The following is a 25,877-nucleotide window of genomic DNA, read 5'->3' as shown; positions in this document are numbered from 1 at the left end:
TTGTTCTGTTTCTCTGTTATGCTAGTGTGGAAGTTTTTATGCTGACTGTATAGTTGGGTGAAATTGGAAGAGTAGGATTAGAGGCACAATTTATCTTTAGGTGGAATAGTGGTTTTATTGTGCTTGACTATGTTATGTTGAGTCGATACTGCTTTTGGGAGTGAGTGGTCGTGGCTGTGTTTTCAATTCCTAATTGTGTATACCTGTTTTTTACTCTATTTAGGTTTTGTCTTGTAGAGGGTGTGATTGCGGTTTCTAGTTGTCCATTGTCTCTTTTGAAGTTGTTATTGTCGTTTCCCCGACTTTCCTATCTATTGGTTTATGAATAATTTTTTTTCTTTGATGTTATGAAGTTTCATTGTCTTTGGCAGGATTCTCTTGAGAGCGTATGAAGCTTGTAGAGACTTTTGGGCGTTTGAAAGAATCATTGGCGGTTTGGGGAATTAGATTACCGATTGATGCGTGTATTTACATTGTCCAAGTATTTTGCATTAAATATTGAACGGTTAGAAAAGAAATGGAATCAAGCCAGATGGAAAGAAGAAGTTCATTAGTCAACTTCAGAAGGATCAGAAAATTGTAGCCATGGTCGGCGATGGAATCAATGACACAGCTGCCTTGGCAGCATCAGACATTGGAGTTGCCATGGGTGGAAGTGAAAAGTATCAAAAGGTAATCTATGAGGTGCATTTGGTAGGATAACTTGGCAAGATGGAATACACAATGTCAGTATGCCTGTTGCAGTTACACAGATTAATGTTTGATGTTTGTGTTTCATATAGATAAAAAGTTTATTAGAGGTATAATTTAGTATTACAGTTCGGTGGAACCATTCTACTTTGCTAAGGAATAGAGGGTGCTAAGCATTCTACTAAAATTTCAATTTAGATAAACATTCACGGGTAAGTCAGCCACCACTACTTCTTGAACTTTTTTTTTTTCCTTTTCTGATTTCTTTTCAGTTATATTCTTCGTATGTCAGGGGTTCCTCTTGTCTACTTCAAATACATATGAATGTTTGCACATGCACATGATGAGGTCTAAGAAGGGCATGAGCTAAAAGGTCAGAAATTGCAAACTATTTTCAAGCTTAGATGGTTTGTTGAAACAACAGTCCGATCCTTGCTCATTGTAAGATGAAGAAGCACCAGTACTTGTTGACCCAAAAGAAGTTAAATCAAGAAGTTGGGGCTTAGGGTGTGTAAGTTGCACAACTTGAAGGATCAAAACAAAATCGGCCTTGCAATGGTAGATCCAAATCTAGAGGAGTCGAGTTCTTCTACCATTATCGGTGGACACTGATTTCTATAGTAAAATATTATTAAAGAATTGTTAAGCTTTATTTTGATTATGAAAGAAGATCTGTTAAGGTTTATTTTGAAAATAATGTGACCAATCCAATATTAAATTTGGTGGTACTCTTACTTCGCAGTTTATTTCTCCTTTTTTTTCTCCTGATTTCTAGAGAGTACGTTTTTCCTTTCCTGGCAACAGATAAAAGCTTTCTCATCTTCCAAAATGTGGGCATGTTCCCCAAATGCATCAATGCTGGCAGAATAGCACTCTGAACTCATCTTTCCCTTACGATGATATCTTTCAAACCAAGACCACGACTTCTAGAGCATCCCAGCTTCAATGTACATTCTAGTTAAAGCAGAATGCATGTACTCATCAATCTCGAGATAAGGTCTTTAGCTTCACCAACCATATGCCTGATAGAAAAAGCATATAAAAGGGTACGGTAACTCACATAGTCTGGTTGGAGGCCATTTTCTTTCATCTTTGAAAAGTAGCTCCCAGTTGAAGTTATATTGTGATGCTTTGCATGTAGAGAAATTAGAATGGTGTACGTTCTCGTGTCAAGAAGACATCGAAGTTCTTCCATCTTATTTATCAATGAATCAACCTCTTCGAACTTCACATTGTTCCCACATATGTGAATTATTGTATTGAAAGTTACGATGGTGAGGATAATTCATTCTCGTAGCATTCGTGAAAATGTATCAGATGCATCTTGGAGTTGGCCAGCCTTCCCGTACATATCCATTAAGGTATTATAAGTGTAAGAGCTAAAAGTTAGCAAAGGTTCAAACTTGGTATTATTAGTATTAGCAATTTTGCCTATATCGTTAGCCATGTTCTTTGATCCATTGTCATTTATACTCTATCGTACTTGTCTTTTAACAACAACAATATAAATTTATAGTACAAAGGTTTTTTATATGCTAAATCTAGTCAAGAATTTCCTAAGATCCCATTGTGTACCATGTCTGTAAGAAAATAATAAAATAAATCAGCTAAGCACATGTGCAAGTACTAATATCAACATAGATAGAATGGCGTTCATTAGATCATACAAAGCTCTAAAGAGCATGTTAAAATCAAGGTCAGAGTGCAATAAATTACAGATAACTACTATTCAATTTTCCTTCCTTGCTAGGTGTTTTCCTTACATGGGCATGTTGACAATTGCTCTTCAAGTTGCATGAGAATGTAAGAGTTACCAAATGGTCTGACTCTACCAAGAAATACTTTCTTCTGAAGTTGTAGATCAATAGCTCTGGCCTTGACATGAGCTGTATCAAGAACTTATACATGAAGGTATACCTGGCATACCCTCACTTGGTTCAGCTTAGAAACATGTTCTTGACATTATCCACATAGCTAGCAATCTGCAAACAATTCAACTACTGAGTTTTTTTATTTTTTGGATTCTTAACCCTTTGCACTAATAAGAATCTAATTAGAATCTTCGGGAATAAAGATGTTTTTTCCCGAAGACTCACCGACAAAAACACTCACTCTCCACTAATATGTGATAAACTGATAATGATTGTAGTTGGTAAAAATCCTTTCATTTTCTTACATAAGCTTTTAAGTTACAGCAGGACATATCACATGAGCAATATCCATAACTGAATTATCTCCTAATCATACTTAAACCATAAATAGTGATAAGTACAGACATAAAGTTACTGCAAGCAATAAAAAAAATGATCGTTGATGTGCAACAAAGAGTAAAAACAGCAGATGTTAATCTCCGCACATTGTTGAAGGAATACATATCATTCGACATTATATAAGGTTTATGTTTTTAAATATTCCAATGATATTTGTGTATCTTTTTTTTTTAAAAATGATATTGTTCAATGATATTTTCAATGATATTATGACTTTCCTTAGTCACGAAATAACAACAACAGCAGTTACATATACCGCCAGCTATTTTAAACAGTTATTAATTTGGGTTGTGGCTGGGGGGACGGGGGGTATCCCTAGCTAACCTTATATTATATGCGGCTTCAAAGGTATTAGGGAACTGTTGCACCTAATGAGTGTAGACTTTGTGATCAACAAAAAGAGAATGAAAAAAGTAAAATTAAATTGATGAAGAATAGCTAACCTTGAGATCATACAGCTAGCGTAGAGTTTGTTACTTCCTTTCGGTATACACCAAGGACCGATGGACTCTCTTAATCCATTGTTCCATATAAAACCTTGTCTGAAATACAAAATGGATTTGTTTTACCAAATTAAGTGTAGACTTTGTGATCAACAAAAAGAGAAGGAAAAAAGTAAAATTAAATTGATGAAGAATAGCTAACCTTGAAATCATACAGCTAGTGTAGAGTTTGTTACTTCCTTTCGGTCTACACCAAGGACCGATGGACTCTCTTAATCCATTGTTCCATATAAAACGTTGACTGAAATACAAAATGGAACTGTTTTACCAAATTAATCGAGATATAGAAATTTCGAGGGGGGAAATTGTGCTTGAATTGTTATCCAATGAAACCTAGAAATATTTGACAATAAAAAACTAAATAAATAGAAAAACTAACATGTCTTTCTAGCTTATTTACAACTTCAATCTCAAATTCTTTTTCATTGATCTCAAAGTACATTGCCATTCTAACTCTATATTGTCGTGCCTCTTAACGTGCCCACATGAATCATATATAAGCTATTTGATATGAGCGTAGTCACATTCATTAAAGTCATAAGGTTTGAAATAGCAAGCAAATCACCTTCACATAGTTATCAAACATGTGAACATCAGCAGAAAACCATTTCTAGCATTTCAACCACTAAAACCCGTTGTGGCCAAGAAGATTTTTATGGCAATTGATTGATTTAAAACCATGACAACTCAAATATATTGTTTACCTAGCAAAAACCTATCTGTCTTTTAGTTTCAAAACATTGCTAGCTATGACCAATTAATTATGAGAAAATGAAATGAAAGGAACCAGTATACCAGTAATGATTCTCGATGGACTCAACTCCCTCACTGTGTCAAGTAGTCTAGACAAAGCATCGGGAGTATGTGCAGAGTATACACTTACTCCAAATGCCGGTTCTTCATCTATCAATTCACACCTTCCAATACTGGATTAACGAAGCGATTTTCTTCAAAAACAGACTGATTTGAAGAGAGTCTCTCGCTTAGTATTTAAATTCAATTTTGTCTAATATATATGCTAATGATGCATTACAAATTTTAGGTACTCACTTGCATCATTTTGAAGATATACACAAAGGAATTCCTCTTCATCAGCAGCCATTCCCTTGAAAAGCAAGCTTTCAAAAGCTCTTTTTTGCTGACACCATACTCGGAAGTTGTCGAAGTAGCAGGGTGGCTCTTTCTCTTGTCAAAAGGGGTGCTGAGTTCTTGCCCTTGCTTGCAGCCAACATGGAACGACTGGAATGCGTCTGCAAAATCCTGGATAGAAACATAGGAATAGGGTTCGTCTTTATTGGCCTAGTACTGGTGTTGATCTTTTCTTGATGTTACCTGTATGAGAAGAAATTATAGGTCAGATCTTAACGTACATTCTACTTAGTTTGACAGAATTGACAACTAAAAATGCATACAAAATTTATAAGGGTTAGTTAAACTTACACCCCATTACTAGTTGCAATTAGTGTTACCCCCCCCCCGTTTTAAAAAATATTAGTGATACCCCCTCAATTGCAACATCCAACGGTTACGAGATGATTTTTTTTTTTCAGATGAAGAAATCTGACCGTTAGATCACTCAAATGGGGGGGGGGGGGAGTATCACTAATATTTTTGAAAATAGGGGGGTAACACTAATTGCAACTAGTAATGGGGGTAAGTCTAACTAACCCAATTTATAATTCAAATGATAGGAATAGAACGTAATTGGTTGAGTTAGGAAATATTACTTCTTGCAAGAACTCTACAAACCCCTTTCTTTCAGGACATCTAAAACCCTTGGCTTCAAAAGTTTTTGGGAACTTGTGGGTTTAGAATCTTATTTGTGGAGTGAATAGAAGTAGACAAATCATAAACAATAACAGACTAGAGCTTCACTGCTGCCTTCCTTCAAATAGACTCGTTAAGATCGTCTACAGTTACTTGGTTGCAATTAAGTTAACTCTCGTTCCAAAAAGGTCAAAGGAAATTATCATATTTGTATAATTGAGGACCAAGAGCCCATCTAGAAAGTGAGCCACATCCTGGTGTGCTCTTTACTTGCCCACACGATTTGGTTCCTAGAATGTACATCACAAAATAGAGGTAATTGGTTTTTGTTCTAGCATACACCCAATTACAATGAATAAAATCAATGAAGCAGAAGAAACCAATTACAATCAAATAAAGGCATATACCGCTCCATCGGGATTTAGGAGCACCACCACATAACGCCTAACATGACAACTTGAGTTCTACAATGCGACTTAATCAACTAACCGTAGATACAATTTCAATGATGATGGACAAACCTTAATTGTGTTTTACTTCCAAAGTCAGTTCTAATCTCTATTCGCATATGTAAGTTATGGGGAAGCATATAGCATAGTATCTTCAATTCATGAATTCCTAACCACATAACATCAATTCAAAATAACTTTGAATCAGGCTTCAGCACACAATTAATTAATTAAATTACCAAGTACAGAAATGACATATTAAGCAAGTAATGCACAACAAAAGAAAATAGAAAATACTTACGAATTCCTTCTTATCCAAGTCACTCATCTCCTTGAACCTTTTAACTACGACAATGGGACCCGAGTCTATTGTAACTTTGTATGTGCTTCCCATCTTTCTTTTCCTCATCATTTCTGCTGAAGCCCTTAATAGATCGTCTAGGTCAAACATCGGTCTCTCTTTGTCAAAGAACTCTAACTCTACTCTTCTTTCAGGATCAGAGCCTCTTTTCGTCGCATTTTGCACTTTTTCTTCATCTGCAACAAATCTCAGTCAATTCAAGATGTTGAATAAGTCCTAGTTGTCGAATGCCTTAGAGCATCCACGCAAATGAATAAAATTCTTGTTGGAGAGTAAGAACCAAATGGATCTTGACCCTTGGATTCGAGGGGCAAGTTTTGAATTCACATATGCAGCTCAGAAATTTTGTGTTTAGGTAGCCAGGTTATACCAAATCCTTATGACACCTAGGAATGACCTCAAATGCCATATAGAATTCTAAATTTTGAAAGCTCAAAACACTTCCAATCACAGTGCTTGAAAAGTGTAAAAAGAAAATATGATTCAAGATGTACAACGATTTCCACATACTTCCTGCATTGAGTTTTCTTTCTTTTTTTTAATACCTTAGTTTGATGCTCTTAATATCTAAAATATGAAATTGAAAGACATACATCCGCACCTGATACATCTTCTCTATCGCCCTGAAGAACATTGATTTTCCTAAAATAACAAAGGAAAGCAATCATGGCGATAAAAGGTAACAATGCCGCTGACACTGCAATCAAAACAATTGTCCATATTGAGAGCTTTGTGGACTTTGATGGACTCAAAGGAAGAGGAGGTACAGCGGGTGGAGGGGAAATGTTAGGAGGAGGACACGTATTGTTCAAAGGTTTTCCACACAGTTCCAAATTATGAGAGTAAGAATCGTCCGAAAACTTCTGAAGATTTGGAGTTTGTGGGATGAGGTCTTCAAGGGAATTATATGAGACATTGAAAACCATAAGAGTTGCTTGATCAAAAGGTGGGATACCACCAGTGAGTAGATTTTGCTGCAGTTATAGAGATGTCAATTCTGGCAAGTTGATGTAGTGCGTTAAAGTTAGAGATTCTGGGTTACCTTGAAAGAGATGGTGAAGATAGCATAGTCGGAGCGCCAGAGAGGGGAGAATTCGTGGGGTCTAAGTGTTTAACTTTTTGTGGGGATTTTAAGGTTTAGGTTTGATCACTTTTGGGAGTTGAAATTGCGGGGTTTCTCCTGATTTTTCGTGAGTAAATAGGGTACTTAAAATTAGCCGACGTGGACACCCTCAGAGCGCAGCAAAAGGGAATGCTATTATATTTATATATACATATATAAAGATGAATTCAACCTCACTATTTTGTAGATATGATATATTCACTATAAAGATTACCTCTCTAAATTTTCAGCTTATTTAGAAATCTCCAACATGGGCAAATTTTTTTTTGCAAAAACTCGACATTTCTAGACGGTTAGATTTCTTTTTAAAGATTATAACAATTTTTATCTATGTTAGAGGTTTTCAAATGAGCTGAAATTTTGTAGAGATGATCTTTATGGTGAGTGCTTCATAACTATAAAAAATTAGGTTTGAATTCAATTTATAGGTGAAATTTTACCTACGTACTTATTTTAAGTTAACTTAAATAGCTACTTTTTAGAGAAATAGTATCTGATGCTTGGCAAGTAATGTCTGAAATATATATATATGCACACTAGCACATATGCACGCACGTCGTGTGTAATTATAAACACAATTGCTGTGAAAACACGAACCAAAAATAAAAAGAAATAGTGTCTGATGCTTGGCAAGTAATATTTCACAATAGAGTGATAGTACAACATTTCGAGCCAGTCCAGGCTTTTTCCAGCCAGTTTAGGTGGTTTTCATGCCTATGTAGGCGTTTGCCAGCTTTTCCAAGCATTTTTCAGGCCAGGTCAGCATGTTTTCTTGTCGGGTCAGCAGTTTTCTCGCCGAGTCAGCTTGTTTTCTTACCAGGTGAGGTCGGTTTCAGCTTATTTTGGTTATTTTTAGGCCGGGTTAGCCTCTTCTATGACCATATCACTAAATTGGCCACTCATTTTACCCAATAAAGTACTCAAGCTATGTGTTTTATGTGATTCCCTAAAGATCTTAAGGTGAAGTGGAATGTTTTACCTAGTTAAAATGTAGTGACAAATACACAAAGAATTAAGTGAACGAGAGAAGCACACTTACATGGGATGCTTAGTTCTTCACTTGTCCTCTTCTTCTTATTTGTTTTCTTGTTATTTTCTTTCTCTAACACCCACCCATTTGTTATCTCATTCTTTTTAACTCATCCTCACCCAATTATTAAACACTTTTCACCAATCCACCAACTTTTTTTTTTTTTTTTTTAATATTGATACTTTAATTCTTCAACATACCACCTTCATCTTCGTTTGCTCCTTTGTTAAAGAGGGGGCAATGTGTGTACCCTACATCATATTTCCGGTCCAAAGTGGACTCACACCATAGACCGGGTGTGGGATCAACGAACTCTACATCATATTTTCGGTCTAGAGTGTACTCGAACCATGGACCAGGTGTGGGGCCAGCGACAGACCAACCTAGTAGCTATTAAAAACGTTGTGGATCATCCGGTTATCTAATCCGTCATAGTTTACAACAGGTCCAGGGCCCATCCTGACTGCCCAAGTTCATGGACCCAATCCGTCCTGATCACTCGGATCCAATAATTCGATCCGCGGAAGCAAGAAACCCTAGTGCAATCCGATAAGATCTTGCACAAGGATAGAATAGAATCTTGGTGAATGATCCTATTTGAGAAGTAGGATCATACTAGGATTCATCAAGGAAGGCAATCTTCGAGAATCACTTTCTTGGCCGCCAAGGCAGGAGATTTCTATATATACGGAGGCTTCTGTAGCCTCCAGAACTATGTTTTAAAAGACTTGATCCCGGATTCCTCACTGGGTACGTAGGCAACCAAAACGTTAGTGCAATCTCTCTTCCTAAAAAAAACCTAATCCCTATCTCTTTCGAGCTTTCGGAAGCACCACTACATCGGGAGTGTCAGGTTAACTTTTTGCCTCGACAACAAGTACTCCCTTTCGAAATAGAAACTGGAAATTTTGTGAAAATGCGTTGGTACTTGACACGATTATAACAATTTTGATCAACGAAAAAAGCTAATGTTGTAGGAACTGTTATGGTTGCATCGAATGACTACAAACCGCGAAACACCATGCGCAGCGGAATAAAGGGTGTTCACGGTTTGGTTAGAAATCATACCTTTAGATCGACTAAGATAACTCTGAGAGTACAAGATCTATGAATCAGCAACCTCTTGATCTTCTGTTGTATTCCTATCCTTAGAATGGACGTTGTGTGGGCAACGATCTACCAACCCTTTCTCTATCTCTTTGCCTCTCTTTTTCCAATCAAGTGAATAGTGAATTCAGCCAAGAAGAAAAGGGTTTCTATTTATAGGCTACAACAGGGACCATGAGAAGAAATTAGGGTTGGGCCTCCTGACGGGCTTGTGCTTCCCATGTTCGCCCAGAACACACGGCCCAAGTCTATCAACAAATGGCTTATTCCACTAAAGGTCATTGTTGCACTACCGCCCTAATCCCAAATTATGTGTTACGTTTATGGGCTCCATATTATATGATTGTGGATCTCCCCGTGTTTAAGATATCGAATGTCCATTGATTAAGTCAAGTTACTGACAACTACATTAATCAAGTTCTTATGTCCTTGAGTAGTACCACTCAACCTCATTGTCATGTCGGATTAAATCCACCTGCAGGATTTACATGACAATCCTTATGAGCTCCTCAAGGGGCATCATCAACCCGACTTCTTGCGGGTCACGGATTCCTTCTATAATTAACAGCACACCTTACATACAATACATTAATCAACTTCTTATGTCTTGAGTAGTACCACTCAACCTCATTGTCATGTCGGATTAAATCCACCTGCAGGATTTACATGACAATCCTTATGAGCTCCTCAAGGGGGCATCATCAACCCGACTTCTTGCGGGTCACGGATTCCTTCTATAATCAACTGCACACCTTACATACAATATCATTACCCAATCCATCGAGTTTGTTGATTCACAAATGAATCTTACTCATTGATGATTTAAAGCAATGTACAATACACGTAAGTGCCCGTTATTATATCCGGATTAAGAGGACATGCATCCATAATAACAGAGGTGTTTGTTTTCTTATGTAGTCAATATAAAGAGAAACAACCTCACTTGGTCATGTTCAATACACACAAAGTGTACTAGTGTAATCATGTAGTCAAGATATACTAATACCAAATTATACTACAACCGTACCAATGGTTTGTCCAAATCCATCTAGGTTGTGAACGTTTCCTTATACTTTATAAAGTACTGATGATATGATCTTCTGTGTGTCACCACACACCATATCATCTACAACATAAAGTATTAGACACATGCATATAACTAATAACATATATAATATGCATAACATTTGCTCATATGATTCTAATTCAAAATATGAAGAATTAGAGTTAATACAAAAGTAATGTTTTTAGTATATAACCCTATCAGATGTGTCACAATTTTTTTTCACAGCGCATTCATGATGCTCTTACCATAGTAATGTGATGGACGCTTGTTGGGAAGAGCTGTCCATGTTGATTATCCAGTTTGAGCAGTAGTTTTGTCAAAGCAGATTTAGGTAGTAAAAATATGTAAATATAAATAACACTAAAATTATAATCAAACAAATAAGAAATTAATTAAATGAATAAAAACAAAATAAACCAATACAGTTTTTATGAAGTTTCAATAATTCTATTAGCATGACTCACCAGTAATGAAAATGAAGATAGCTCATAATCAACTGTTGTTTTCTTTTAAATAATTGTATTCGATGATTTTTTAGAATAATTCAATAATACCGATAGTATAGATTACAGGAAACAAACTTCAATTCATTTGATACAACCTAAAATCCGCAATATCGATGATCCCGAAAAGTGATACTTTATGCACATATTTCTTCTTTTAACAGATGTACTATTTTCATTCATATCATCATATGTAAGGCTTATATATACATAACACGCCCAATTCATCCTTACTGCTTTCTTGCTTATTTTCCAAACTCTCCCGAACATACTACACCAATTATAGTGTCAAGTCTAGTGTGGCATATGTCTGCATCTACCTGAAGCTTGTTGTTGGTGTCAAACACAGATTAGGACTTGATCACTTGCATCTTGGTTCGAGAATCCTGGACTAAAACTTTCCCCTCTACAACTTATATATTTTCAATGAGGGTGGTTTGTCCAACTCAATATCGTGTTAAAGAACTAATGGTCTTTAACGCACACGAGTAATTAAGATCGTTGATCGTATCATAACAATCCTAGGAGAATGTCATTTTTTTTTTTAATATACTATCAATTATCAATTCGTATGTACCAAATCGACCAAAAGACGACACAGGAAAGAATGCTTCACATATACCTTCTCCCATAGTACAAAATATTAGGATATGGATATTTATCGATACTTAATTTCTCGATATGTATCGTGGATATATCTCTCTTTGGAGATATTTGACATTGTTTCACATGCAAATATCGTAGATATATATAAAATATCGACAAATATCATGGATATTGTGGATATTTCTTGATATATCATGATACATTATTTATATTTATTTGAAATATAATGGCAAATATTAAATAAAATCGTTATATAAACAAAATATCGCCAAATATCCTCAAATATCACAAAATATCACAAATATCATCGAAATATCACCGATATTTACAGTCGTATATATCTCTAAACATATCGTGATATTTATATATCTTTATCTGAAATCTCAATAGATATCCCCAAATATCGCGATATTACTATGCCTTCTCCAATTTAACTGTTTAAGTCAAACAACCGCGAAGTGGTGGTCAGTTTGAGAAGAATTCATTAATTAATTAACTTCAATCACCAAGCTAATTTTTACACTCAACATAAGAATAAGACGTGTTGAACATAAGTTGATTGGGTTTGAAACTTTGAATGCATCTAGACCATGGCATATTATTCCAAAAAAAAAACACACCCTCCCGTTACAACCAAATTTTGTAACAACTATCTTTCATTTGAAACTCAATATTGAAAAAAAAAAAAAAAAAAAAAAAAAAAAAAAAAAAAAAAAAAAAAAAACCCCACAAAGAATGGACCACTTCCTCCTTAACATATCCTTAAAGTTGTCGAACTCGCTACAAAGAATGGTGCCGAGGTTTGACTCTTGCTCACCTAATGAAAAATTTCGACATTAATCGAAGAAGATTGAACAAAGAGAGAAAGTGGGAGACAAAGAGAGATAGAGAGCAAATAGAGAAATAATATTCTAGAGTGAGAGAGATGGGGAGGAGAGTTCCAAGTTTCACCGGAGAGAGAAAGGGGTAGACGAAGAGAGAGACTGAGCGGAGAGAGGAAAAATCGAGAAGCGTAGATAATTTTCCGTCAAAAAAGTATATTTTAAATAGCAAAACTACCATTTTACCCCTCAAAAAACATATAAAAAAACAAAACTGTGAAATGACAATTCTACCCCTGTGACGCAAGTGATTTATTGTTCATCAATCCCCATATTTTTCTATATAAAAATGAGATGATACTGAAATTGAAATAAAATGACCATATATATTGACTCGGCCCAAGCCGAAAAAGCCCATTCGTCCTCCCTCTTCTCATTTTCCCCTTGTCTGCAATTTTATTATTTAAGTGCTTATATATTTTGTTGATTCAATATCGGAGTTTCTATTTAATAAGCTAAACTTTTCAGATATAAATAAAAATTTGACTACTACTCATTTGGAACAAGATGCGTGATGGATGATGGATTCTCCACCGTCGATGGCTTCGTAGAAGGTGTGTTTTTATTTCTTATTTTTATTCATGTACATTTTTTCACCCATTAGATTTGATCATTTGATAGAGTGAATGGATTGGAATGAACAGTAAATAATTGCGTGGGGAAGATGATAAAGTACGTTGCAAATGAACCATCTGTTGGGCTGTACTATGTCCAGCAACATACTCATAATGCCCTTCCTAATCTACTTCATCTTAAGGTATTATCAGCGTGTTTCCGTCATTCGTTACCAATACACTTTTTGAATGTTGTTATAATTATTATCAATGTGATTTGTAGGACAGGGTTGTGGGTAGCTCTTATGAGACCACATTGCATACCCAGGACTTGGAGGATTCAATTCTAGTGGTGGACTCGATGAAGAGTTGTGGCCTATCCATTACCGACGATATGCTTAAAGACATTAACAATTCTCTTATGCTCATGTCTGCTTCTCATCCACAAAGAGGGTAAGTTTCTAAGTGATATCTATCGTTTATCGTCATAGACAAGTTAATTAGGTTGAACCTTACCACGAAGAATTAGGATCAAAAGAAGAAAGGAAAACTTACTTGACCCATTATTCAAGTTACCAGACTAAATGCTGATTGACTCCAAGTTTGAGATGGATGTGATATACATTGAAACAGTTGGTTTACTCGTTGTCAGTGCTTCATGAAGACTGAAAACTATTGGATTAGGAAACAGATAGAAGACCTGAAGCACAATAGCACATATGCAACACGTAACGTGATATAGTTATAGTTTTAGATCGATTTTGAAATGCAAAGAAAATGTGTAAAAGTCTGTCTATAAGTCAATTGAAATTAGAAATTTATGATGATGATGATGATGATGATGACGACGGAAAAGGATCTCCAGCCTTGAATGGCACTCAAATTTCCCTATTTCGCACGGAAGGCAACCAAAAGGGGGAAAATATTCGCAAGTTTCATCCATATTTATTTGGTTGCAATTTGTGCTTCACGCTAAGCTTCTGTGGTTGGGGCTTAAGAACGTTTCAGTTAAATAGATATCCTATTAAATTTCCGTGTCAACCATTATTCAGCTGCTCCTGGAGAAGCCCCTACATCTCAAGTAAAAAATGTAAAACAGCCCGCTTTTTTTCAGTTACAAGCTAATGTTTATTGGACATGTACATTCTGAATCAGATTAATCCGCACTTGGACTTCAGGCTTTCCAGTTGGTAAAAGCAACTCAGGGGGCTGACATCTTTCCATAGTGGTTCAGTCGTTGCTCATCAGGATACCGAAAGCAGTGGTAGTTATTTTTCCTCAGTTTTAAAGACGGCAAAACAGAAAGCGGGTAGTATTAAATGGTCCCAACTGGATCCAAAACAACCAATTGCCAACAAGAGCGATCAGCTACCATCATCTAGTGAGGTGGTTTGTGATATTGATTCAACTTTGCCAAATAGGGAAGCTGAAGAACTACCTCTGTCAAGCAAAATTTTGGCTGAGCAGCTTGAAGGACCAGTGCCAGTTGATGGAAGCCTGCCAAGTCATGACTTAGCTTCATTATCAGAAAACTATGAGGAATTTAAAGCTAATAAAGAAGCCGAACTTGAGGAATGGCTGGGAGAAATGACGATATTAGCAAATAAGGAAGGAGGAAATGGGAAAGAGTAGAACTGTAGAAGTTTGGCAAGGCGAAATGCTGAAAAGTATGTAATTTCTGTAATAGAGTTTAAGGATCATAGAGATAGTTGTATGTGCTTTACATTGATAATGAGCCCCTGTAGCAAGTTGTGCCCTGTAAATTATTAAGAACAGCATATGCATGTGTTTGTCATTAGGCATACTTAATTAATTTTCTTTTACACTGTTAATTTTTTCTATATTGTGGCAATGTGTTTAGGGGGGTGGGGGTGTAAGATTGCCGTTGCTACTTTTATGCTATCAACTTCTCAAGAACAAATGTTGATAACTATGCTGAGAAAGGATACGTTTAGAGACCCACTTTTAGTTCCAAAACATCATAGAAGTAACATATGCAAATCCCTTTTCGGTACAATTTTTTTGTTTAGGAGCTTGAGATAATAATTTCTTATCGAGAAGACCAAAACATAAGCAGTACTTTTCCGAGTTGGTTGTTAACTTCAAAATTAGTTAGAGATTAGTTATTTATCGTTAAGAGTTCTTATAGGCTCCCACTGCCGCCTGCTATTTATCTTGGTTACTTGGTATTAAAAGTATAGACCAAAACGATCAAGAGAGAACCAGCTACTTACAGTTGCGGATTTTGGGGAGGGAGGGTACATGCAAATTGCATAGAACAAACTTTTCCTTACAAGGCTCATCTGTGAGAAAAGTAAAATGCTCACCAATATAATAATGATTTTGATGATTTGCAGCGTTGGCAAAGTTTCTGATCTGTCAGGTAGATTGATGCCCAGATTTCCAATGACTCCAAATCGTCGATGCACTCTTCCGCCATGGTTCTAACCTGCTACAAAAGGGTTCATGCAAACAGCGTGTTTCTCTGTTATATGTTGTATCTCGGAATTACATTGCTCTGCGACTCCAGCTTATTGTTGGTGGAACCAGTTGTGAGTAATCGCTAGTCCTTCACGTAGCCAAGCACAATATATTATGGTAGTGAGTTAAAATGCATGTTCAAATGTATTTTTTTCGTTAGTGAGTTGTTTCACTTTAGACCTAAATTGTAGATTAAAATCACATTAAGAAGGAAATTACTGTAACACATACAATTAAATGTCCAGAGCCATATATGATATGCCATCAGATTTCCCTTATGGTTGAATCCGAAGAAAATCACTGGAAACTAAGCATAAATTTTTGTTTTAAGTTTAATCAGAGCAGGAGGCTCTGCATGTCCACTGCATTGGTTGGCTAGCAGTGGCTGGAAGCAAGTTTGACATGGTTAAAATGAGCTAATATAGAATGATCCAATTTCAATAAAAACAGATATTTGCCAAAAAGGACGCACTCATTCTACAAGGTATATGAGCCCTCATATAACCCATGATCACCAAAAGGCACTCCAAAAGTTACATAGCATACAACAACAGACAACTGACCAACTATATCAGTAACAAAGCAATTTTACTGATTTAACAACAAACTGAACTTCCTTGCCTTCGAGCTCTTATAGCAGGGCAACATTGGTACACTTGCACAACGAAGAACCTCATCATACTCCCGTCAATGGGAAGCTGCACTATTCCTTAGCAGCCCGAACTTATTCTAACTCACCCATGAAAAATGGGGGTTCTCCAAAGAATACTAACTTGAAATCTTGAATGCACTCGACTTCCTATAAGTCGAGAAATACAAACTCTTCAACAGCTGGTACATCTCCAATTTTCTTAAGAGTCTCCTTATCAGGTTCCTCATCCACACCGATTGCCATAATGGCCTTCTTCCTTAAGCCTATCCTGCCCACACTCATGAAGTTTACATTCACATTAGTCTCACCGAGGATGCTACCAACAGACCCAATCATGCCGGGCTGATCCACCTGCCTACAGAGTATGATGCTGCCTTCAAGACTTACATCCACACTGAATGATCCCACGCATGTAAGATGTGGTACACCGTACTTAACTTTCCCTGCAACATTTATCTGTCCATTGTCTGAAGTAGTAGCACTAGCAAATTTGGACTCCACATTCGCTATCTGGACCTGGATCGAATCAATTGGGCAGTCGGTGGATGAATCAATCATTACACGCTCCTCAATGATTCGGAGGCCCTTTTGCTTGGCTGTGAAATCAGCATTGACCAAGTTAACAACTGTATCAGATATTGGCTCAATGATTCCCTTGGTGATCATTGCTCGTAGCAGCCTCGTGTCCAGATCACTTGGATCCCGAGATGATGTGTACACCACCTTGACAGACTTAATGCCACTCCCTCCAGCCACCAACTGTACGGCCAGCCTGCCGAGCTTCTCTGCCAGAACAACGTAAGGCGCTAGTTCAGACAGAACCTGTGAACATTAACAGTGTTAGTGTCACAAAAATAGGATTGCCGTCAGTCATACCTATGGTAGGCACAGGACACAGAAAATGAGTTCCTTCACAATGGATGACAAACATTTCAAAGATTTGTCATGTTTCTAGCAATTTTTACCTCAGCAGGAACCATGGGAGCATTCACAGCTGTTGCAGAAAGTTCACCATTTAATGCTCCAACTACAGCCTCTGCTATTTCGATGGCCACACCTTCCTGAGCTTCCTTGGTACTTGCTCCAAGATGAGGTGTCACAGTCACGTTCTCGTGTTGCACCAACTTGCTGTCTTTTGGTGGAGGTTCCACTGTGAATACATCAAGTGCAGCCTGTACACCAGTGCAACACCCTATATGATACTAATAGTCTGATATACACGCAGAAAATTAACACTAAGTAATAATAGAGTTGTTTCAGATTTCCATTAGAATAAAATTAGCCAACAGCCCAACGTGCACCAATCATGAATTAAAAATCCAGAAACAGGGCAGTTTAGCTCATCTAGTTAAGTACTTTTGACATTTGAGCAAGGAAAAAGTAATTGATGAGTATTGACCGAAGGGACGTGCCTCGTTCACCAAAGAGGCAAATTTAGAATTTTCATTGCCAACAAGAGAATTTATCTAAGCAGGTTCTTGACGACGTACCTGAGCAACAGTTCCATTATCAAGTGCCCTCACCAATGCTTCTTCATCTATAACTCCACCTCTTGCAACATTAATAATCCGGACACCCTTTTTCATCTTCGCAAAGTTTTCATCATTGAGAATCTTTGAGGTTGTAGGCGTGAGAGGCATATGGAGAGAGATGAAATCTGCAGTGGAGATGGCCTCGTCAAAAGAAAGCAGATCAACACCAATAGCACGGGCCCTATCAGCAGGGGCATATGGATCATGTGCAATAACATGCATCCCTAGGCCTTTGGCACGTCTAGCAACTTCAGATCCAACTTTTCCAAACCCCATAACAGCCAATGTCTTCCCAACTAGGGAGACACCTACATACTTGGTCCTTTCCCATTTTCCTGCAAAATGTAACAAAATATTATAGTTCTCTCCATCTTATAATAAAACAAAGGGACTAATAAGCATATTCATGTTTCCTGATTTCTTTCAAAGAACCAAGAATGAAAAATATGAATTGAAGATAAGTTATGTATAACTTTAGAAGTTGGCACCAACATGTTTGTTCCTGTGCCATTTTCCAGCAAGATGTACCAGAACAGTTCTAACATATCTTTATCTTATGTACAAAAGAACACATCCTCTGGTTTTCTTTGTGCAAAATCTTTTGATGATCCAGTTCAAGGAAAATCCAGTATTTCCGTAAATTCACTAAAGCTAGTCCAAGAGATAAATAGCTAGAAACATCATTAAGAACCACGTTATTACATGCAAAAATCTGTGAATTACACTTGAATTATGAATTTTCACACAGAGTTCAACTAACATTTGCCCAGCCAAATCAGTATATTGGTTGTAACAACCATGTAGAAGTGAGAACAGAGCATTCAATACCTACTACACTACTACAAAAAAAAAATCAGCACTTACCAATTCAATTATTCTATCACTGTCGGGGGATTATCTAATAACCCCTACTTTTAATTACTGGTGACTTCCAGATCAGATCTACACTAGATTGCTCATTTCACATCATTTTCATCTGTATACAAGTGAATATCTGTATCAGCTAATAATAAGGTCCCCACTCGAGGAAAGTTCAATCTATCTGTATACAGGTTAAAATTCACATCATTTTCAGATCTTCAAAGTCAAATCGTTATCGTTTCTCTCACATGCCTTAATACCTAGAAAATCTGAAGTTTAGAAACCAGATTCCCTGCACATTGGTTGTTGAGTTTATAACTCTAACTGCAAATCAAGCACTAATCTAGACCACCAGGTTCTTATTCAAATTCAATAATCTAGACCAAATTTCACCACGAATATTCCCATGAGAAATGTTTATTCCAACATTACTTAGCCCCATAAAAAATAATTTAAATGTCTTAAAGGGTGTGGTTGGTAAGCATTATTTTGAACAGTAGGTCCCAAAGTCTCTTCATTGAGTTCGTTCCAACAAAAGTACTTCAATTGAATAATAGATCTGCAAATCTCAGAGCATCAAACAACCAAAAGTTCATAACATGCTACCCACCAAGAATGCAAATTTAGAAGTAAAATGAATGTTCAAAGAAAAATGATATACAAAAATTGCAATTCGAGACATAAACTCTGCTCTAAACATATTACTAAAATCACCAGATCTACTCATTTAAGCATTTAAATTAAAAGCAACAAAAGAAATCATATAAAAGCTCACCAGCTTTCATGGACGCATCAGCCTGAGCAACATTTCTAGCCATAGAAGACATTAAAGCAATACCATGTTCAGCAGCAGCAACAGTATTCGCTGTCGGTGCATTAACAACAAGACAACCAAACTCGTAGCAGCTTGTAGATCTACATTATCAATACCAACACCAGCTCTACCAACAACTTTCAATCTCCCTTTCGATGCTTCAAAAACTTGCCTTGTAACTTTTGTCCCACTTCTTACAATCAATGCATCACAAAGTGATATCTTAGCACATAGTTCTTCGTTCGAAAGATTATAAGAACAGTCCACGTTGGCCACCTTACGTAAAACTTGTAAACCAGCTTCTCCAAGTTTCTCGGAAACTAGAATAGTTGGTTTAGAATTTTCAAACGTTGTTTCTAAGTTTGTACGTTCTGTTGTGCCAAGAGTGTTTAGAACGTTGGTTATAATGAAAGATGAAGAAGATCGTGCATGAGAAAGTTTTAAGGAAGGAGAAACGGAGGAGAAAGGAAGATGTGTATATTTCTTTGAAGAAGAAAAGGTTTGAGAGAGAAATGCGAGGGAGGAAAGTGGGCTTTGCTGAACAAGTTGCCATGAATGAATGAATGATTCTGTTTTTTTGGAAATTTCAAGTGAGAGAGAAGAGGAGAACGAGAAATATGGAAGGAAATTTCGGGATTTATAACCAATTAAACTACCACTTTTACGTCACTAATTTTACAGTTGCAAACTACTAAATCTGGACCACTAGTTAAAATTTGCCCTGTCTATTTCCATTAACCAAATTCAGAAGACTTTGATACTTTTTAAATTATGGTCCTACTTAGAGCACCACTTCTCAGCTAAAAATTTTAAAAAATATATATATTTTGAAGTTCATCTTTGATAGGCAATCAAACTTGCAAACCAACGACGCAATGTGGATGTAAGTTTTAACTTTTAAGCTTTATATATTTATCAAAGAGAAGCCTCCAATTTTTCAGGAAGGTCTCCAATTTAACTCTCTTTTTTAGAGTATCAAGCTATTGAGAGATGCTCGGATTGCTCGCTTAGCAACATGGGCGTGGGTGTATAGGCGTAAGTATCAATATAAAAGTGATTGAATACTCCATTTTATTCAAATTGTCCCTTACTGTGATTCATCCATACTGATGAATATTTACTTTAGTAGCGTAGTTTTTGTTTGGAAAAAAAGGACAAGAGGGCGAGAAAGGGGTTGATTCAATTATTCAAATTTCCAAGTGTACGTGAGATGAGGGACCATGTGTGATAAAAAAAAAACCTTAGAAAGACACTGCGTGGGACTGTGGGTGGGTAAACAATTAACAACGTTGGTACAAACTCCTTAAAGGGTGGGGGAGTAAGAACAAAAGAACTTGACCGCAAAACTGGCTAATTACATATAATCAAGTAGCGACAATCTCACCAAGTCACCAACTACAGATACTATAGTACTATATACTATATACGGATATGAGTTCATTTAAGGCTTTAATTATACGCGATTTTATGGGAAACTATTCATTTATTTTGTGGGTCAAATTATGTATACATGTCTCTCTCTCTCTCACAATGGGAAATGAGTGAATGGCCAAAGTTCCCTCGTTTGCATAAAATAAAAAATGTTCAGTAAATTAGGTAAGTTTAACTATTCTATACACGAGCATCACGTTTGCACTTTGCAGTATTTATGGAAGAGCAAAAAACTTACCAATGGATCAACAATTCCCCACCGAAACAAATAGTAAGGCAATAAAGCAGGTAGCATGTTGCATATTTAGAGCAAATCCAATGGGTGCTATATGTGCTGTTAAAAATCATATAACACTCCAAGAACCAAAATGTCATTCCAATAAGACTATTAGAAGGCTCATAAATTTGGTTGGTGTAATAAATTCATTTAAATTTGTGGTCTTGTTTAGCAGCTATCATAATAAATTTTGGGAGATGGACGATACAGTTCCTGAAATTCATTTAACACTTTAAAACACAAAAGAGCGATTAGAATGAAATTCAAATTTTGGTCTGTCATATTTAGTCGAACAAGGTAAAAACCCTAAAAATTTTATATAGCAAGAGTTTAGCAGCCCTCCTCCACTGGACTTTCTCTTAGAGAAAAAAGTTTATTTTAATTTTGGTATTCTCAACATGTTGCATTTACCTTCAATATGTGACATGACATGATTTGGATGTATAACTTTAATTTCGTAAGAGAGGATAGGAGTCAAACTTGGCGGGCACTGGTTTTCGTTTTCGTTACTTGACGTGCCCAATTTCTAGTTTGTAAGCTTTGATAACTTTTACATTTGCATTTAGAACCATCAAATATTAGGAACGTTCCTGGCATGATCATCTTATTAACTCTTTTATTAATTATAAACTGCAAAGTAGGATCAACTATGCATAATTGAATATGTGATGAACTTTCAGTGCAGAGTGCAGCAAATTTTCCTTGTGCTTTCACTATCAATATTTAAAATGGACTTAGCTATATAACCCACATGCACCTACTAGCTAGTCCAATTACAAGGAAAAGGCTACATCCTCGAAAACAAAACAAAAAATCACAAAGAAAGATTGGTTATTGGTGAAGTTTATATTGTCCCCGTGTTAAAGGTGGAATTTGAGCCAAGTGGTTTGGGTTTGGTTTGAGCTTGTTTATTTAATAAATTAGTCAAGCTTGAGCCTATATTATAGCTCGTCTAATTAACGAGTTTGATGAAGCTCGGCTCGATAAGTTCAAATAACATCATTCTAGTGTAAAATAACCTAGCTATTCGGTCTCGGCTCAGACTCGTTTATATATTATATGAGCAAAGCTTGATTTTCTTTCAAAACTCGCTTAATAAACGAGCTGTGAACTTAAGCCGTAAACAGCTACTGTAGACATGCAGACAGTACATTCACAGATTCACTCACCTGACTAAATTGTGGGGATGGAGGGGGTTGGTGAATGAAAACAACAGTTTTTATTTGTCTAGTTTATTATAACTTTTAGATGCAGAAATACAGAATAAGAGTGGATTGTGGGGTTTCCTGGTTAGTTCAAGATTCTCTTTGATCAATAGTTTATGATTTCTGTCATATAGCATGCCAAATCGGCAAATTGCAAAATATATAAATCTCTAATACATGTTGCGACATAAACTTGAGTCTTGACATTAGGGGTGGGAATTTGGCCCTAACGACCCTAACCCGGCCCTAACCGATCCGACCCTAAGCCCTATAAACTCCTTACAACTAAAGCCCTCACAGAGTTTAGGGCGAGAAGACCCGCCCTAATGCCTTAAAAAGGCGGTCGGGACTAAGGGTTCAAACATAGGCCGACCCTAACTAAGCTCTAACCAAATCCAGTTATAATTTATTTTATAAAATCACATTAAAACTATCCAACTCCTTGACGTATATTTTCAATTAAAATAACACGCCTTTGTAATTTATTACTTTACCGTATGGGTGCTTCTAATAACTTGTCTTATATCATAAAAACTTATAAACCTAATTGTTTTATCTCACAACTCACGACACTTCACAACTCCCCGCCTAACCTAGTCGCCAAGAACAATAATGACTTTGGCACTAACTAGCCTAATGAAAAAATAGGTTGACGTCAAGAAAACTCATTCCATACTCTTATTTGTCTTTGTGTTCTTCAATGTTAAATGTAATTTTGGTGAGATTTGAGTACAAGAAATAACGGATTTATGTCAGTGAAAGCTCATTTCAAAATGTGTCTTGTGCATTTTAATTGTAATTTTGAAATATAAATATGAGTCTCTATGTACTTCAGTTTATTAGATTGTGGATATACATTTTAAATTGTTGGACTTATCAAGAATTATTACTAGATTGGTTGTTATTCAAATTTCAGAGTGGTGGGACTTTGAGTTTGCAAATCTTTGAAATTTTTTTGTAATATAAATGAGTTTTAAACCGATGCGATAAAAAAGAAGAAAATATATATAGGCGGTCGGACCCGCCCTAAAGCTGATAAAGAGGGCTTAGGGTAGGGTCGAGGGGCTTGAAATTTAGACTTATGACCCGTCCTATGGGGACTTTAGGGGTCGCCCCGCTTTTAATAATGGAAATGCTTTAAATGTTTAGGTAGAGCCTAACTCCACCCATACCCCCACCCCTACTTGACATTATTCCACTTTCGTATCATATAATTAATTTGGTGACAACAATCAAGATTCTATTATATTTGAAATGATTATCGAAAAAATAAAAATAAAAATTATATTTGAAAAAATATTGATTTCGGTGGTAATTTTGAAAGGAGATATAACATTTAAATGTAGTGCACCTAGGGGTGACTTCAGATCGGACCAGATTCAGAAAAATTTCCATTTTTTTCAGATGACAATATTCTTTCTAAATTCGATCAAATTATTGTTCGGATGTCAATTTTTTTTTTTTTTTTGAATTTAAAAAGTTTAGAAAATCGGAAAATTTTCAAAAATTTCGAAATCCACAAAATATAGAAATAAATCGGAAATTTGAATTATATAATTAGATTCTCTTTTAGAATAACCATTTTTTATCCAGTTAATACATTCATTTAGCAATCATTTTGAAATGTATTAATTCAGTAAACAAGTTAGACCTTTTAACACGTTTATTCAACAAGTTTTTTCTTCATGTTAATGCATTAATCCAGTAAATAGAAAGACATTCTTGCATAGAATTGAGGATATGAACGCCACGTACTATAGATTTGTAAACTGAGCTTAACAGCTGTGAGATAGTGGATACTATCAATCCTATCCATTTTTTGTACTTTTTAACCTTTTATTTTATTAATACAATTACTTTTAGCAAAAAAAAATAATAATAAATAGAAAGCTGAGAGAAATTGAGATATGTACTAGAATGACAATATTGATTATTTGAAATTGTGAGAGAGATAATGTTCTATTTCTCTAGGGTTTTTGTTTGGTTTGTAAATTATCTGCAGTTTTAATTTAGTAATTATATAAACCGAAAAGCTAGTGTGTGCAGGGTGTATGGGTGCGCAGGAATGAGGGCCACTCATCAGGCAAAAGTGAAGGTGTCTTGCAACAAAGAAGTACTGATTCAAGGGCCCTCATTCCTGCGCACCCATACATCCTGATGCACCCTAGATGCCCTCTTATATAAAATAGACTGCTATATATTAAAAATTCGAAAATTAATCGGAAATCGGATCGGATCGGATTTTGAAAATACATCCAATTCCGATCAAATTATTTTTCAGAAAAATCGGATATCGGAATTTCGGATATCATAATACAAATATCATTGCCAAATTCAAAAAAATATCAGATCGGAATTCGAAAAATTTGGGTTTTCGGAAAAAAGAGGCACACCCCTAAGTGCACCTTCTAAAAGGTGAAGTAGCCATTACATAAGCTAATCACTTGCAGACTGTAGAAAAGGTGAAGTAGCCATTACCTAAGCTAATCACTTGCAGACTGTAAATGTCTATTTTTATCCTAAGAGCAAGTCAATAGGGGGCTATATGGGCTGCTAAAGGCAAATATAGCACCCCAACCACAAAAATATCATTTTAATGGGGCTGCTAAAAGGGTTTTAAATTTGAAAGGAGTAAAAAAGTCAGCCAAAGTTAAGACCTTCGCTAGCAGCTGCTATAATAAGTTCGGGAGACGGACGGCATAATTTCTGTCATCCGTGTGTTAAATTTCGACGGACAGCAGAAACTGTGCCGTCCGTCCAAAAAAAATTCAACTTAAGTTACAAAATAATGGACGGACGACAAAAACTATGTCGTCCGTATCATTTAGCACTTCAAAACAAAAAACGCGATTGGATTGGTTTTTTTTATTTTGGGGTGCCAAATTTGACTGGGCAAGCTAAAAGGCCTATGTGGCACCTTTTAACATCCCAATTTATCATCTCTTCATTGGACTTGCTCTAAGAGATTAACATGACAAGTGAAGTAGCCATTACCTAAGCTAATCACTTGCAGACTATAAATGTCTATTTTTATTATAAGAGATTAACATGACATTACACCAAATGTTTATGACTTAGTTCTAATCTAGTTTTAGTGAAAAAAAGAGAGTGTTTTGGTGGGTGGTAATGGTTGTTTTTCATAAGTAAGAAAATGCATACGTATCCAGCACCTTGGGGTAAGACTAGAATCAAACAAACGTAGTTCTGAAGTTGGCTTTAAGAGGTATTGGGAGTGTGCAACTGGTATGATACGTGGTGGTATGGACAGGTGTGCTGCTATGATGAGCGACACGTCCTCACAAGCTGTATGTGTGTGGTGGTTCCAGGTATTATAGTGTTTGAGCTAGTATAGAAAGAATGTGGTTAAGGATGTGATGATGATAATAATTTGAGTGCTGCAGTAGGTAAAGGCAGATGATGCTAATAATAGTAATGATGAGAGTGGCAGGTGATGACGTCACGAGATAAAGTCGAGTGACAAGTCATTCTAAATTAATCTTGACGAGTGGGCAAGCGTTCGTATGTTTGGAGTTGAGTTGAGTTGGCGGAGTCGTTGTATGTGGACTGTGTGTGTGTCCGTGTCACGTGCTTGAGAGGTAGGATGTCCCTTACCCAGAGTCCCAGACGATGTTGTTCAGGAAGATCAGGTGAAGAAGCGAAAGAAGAAAAACAAAGTAAGACCTCATCCATTGATGGAGATAGCAGGGAAGCCAC

The 25,877-nt window shown here is 36.3% G+C and overlaps 2 protein-coding genes and 1 long non-coding RNA gene across 3 annotated transcripts; 2 read left to right on the top strand and 1 right to left on the bottom strand.

Moving 5' to 3' along the window:
• The first annotated feature begins 504 nt into the window (after positions 1 to 504).
• LOC147508629 (uncharacterized) lies at positions 505 to 1,427 on the top strand. Its single transcript, XR_015216391.1, has 2 exons — positions 505 to 902; positions 983 to 1,427. It is a non-coding gene; the product is annotated as an uncharacterized LOC147508629 (long non-coding RNA).
• Positions 1,428 to 12,725: 11,298 nt separating this feature from the next.
• Positions 12,726 to 14,733, top strand: LOC147508628 (MEF2BNB-like protein). The gene is made up of 5 exons (XM_086597452.1): positions 12,726 to 12,910; positions 13,001 to 13,113; positions 13,194 to 13,363; positions 13,544 to 13,643; positions 14,108 to 14,733. The coding sequence occupies exons 1-5, from the start codon at positions 12,871 to 12,873 to the stop codon at positions 14,540 to 14,542; spliced, it is 858 nt and encodes a 285-aa protein (XP_086453578.1). The 5' UTR covers positions 12,726 to 12,870; the 3' UTR covers positions 14,543 to 14,733.
• A 1,093-nt stretch (positions 14,734 to 15,826) lies between these two features.
• On the bottom strand, positions 15,827 to 19,913 carry LOC147508627 (D-3-phosphoglycerate dehydrogenase 1, chloroplastic-like; the record flags this gene model as incomplete). The annotated part of the gene is given in 5 exon segments (XM_086597450.1): positions 15,827 to 16,865; positions 17,009 to 17,215; positions 17,534 to 17,910; positions 19,212 to 19,337; positions 19,340 to 19,913. Coding segments are annotated over 5 exon segments (1,959 nt in total), but the record flags the coding sequence as incomplete, so codon positions are not given.
• Positions 19,914 to 25,877: the final 5,964 nt, after the last annotated feature.

This window comes from Coptis chinensis, chromosome 3 (assembly GCF_015680905.1).
Source record: "Coptis chinensis isolate HL-2020 chromosome 3, ASM1568090v1, whole genome shotgun sequence".
NCBI classification, from domain to species: Eukaryota; Viridiplantae; Streptophyta; class Magnoliopsida; order Ranunculales; family Ranunculaceae; genus Coptis; species Coptis chinensis.
The sequence above is the reverse complement of the archived record's forward strand: the minus strand, read 5'-3'. Positions and strand labels throughout refer to the sequence as shown.

What these genes read in the sequence shown, in the direction of transcription:
- LOC147508628 (XM_086597452.1), top strand. Translation starts at nt 12,871, where the DNA reads ATGGATGATGGATTCTCCACCGTCGATGGCTTCGTAGAAG. An exon ending in CGTCGATGGCTTCGTAGAAG is followed by an intron (nt 12,911 to 13,000) that starts GTGTGTTTTTAT and finishes TGGAATGAACAG; the next exon opens with TAAATAATTGCGTGGGGAAG. An exon ending in GCTTCTCATCCACAAAGAGG is followed by an intron (nt 13,364 to 13,543) that starts GTAAGTTTCTAA and finishes ACATTGAAACAG; the next exon opens with TTGGTTTACTCGTTGTCAGT.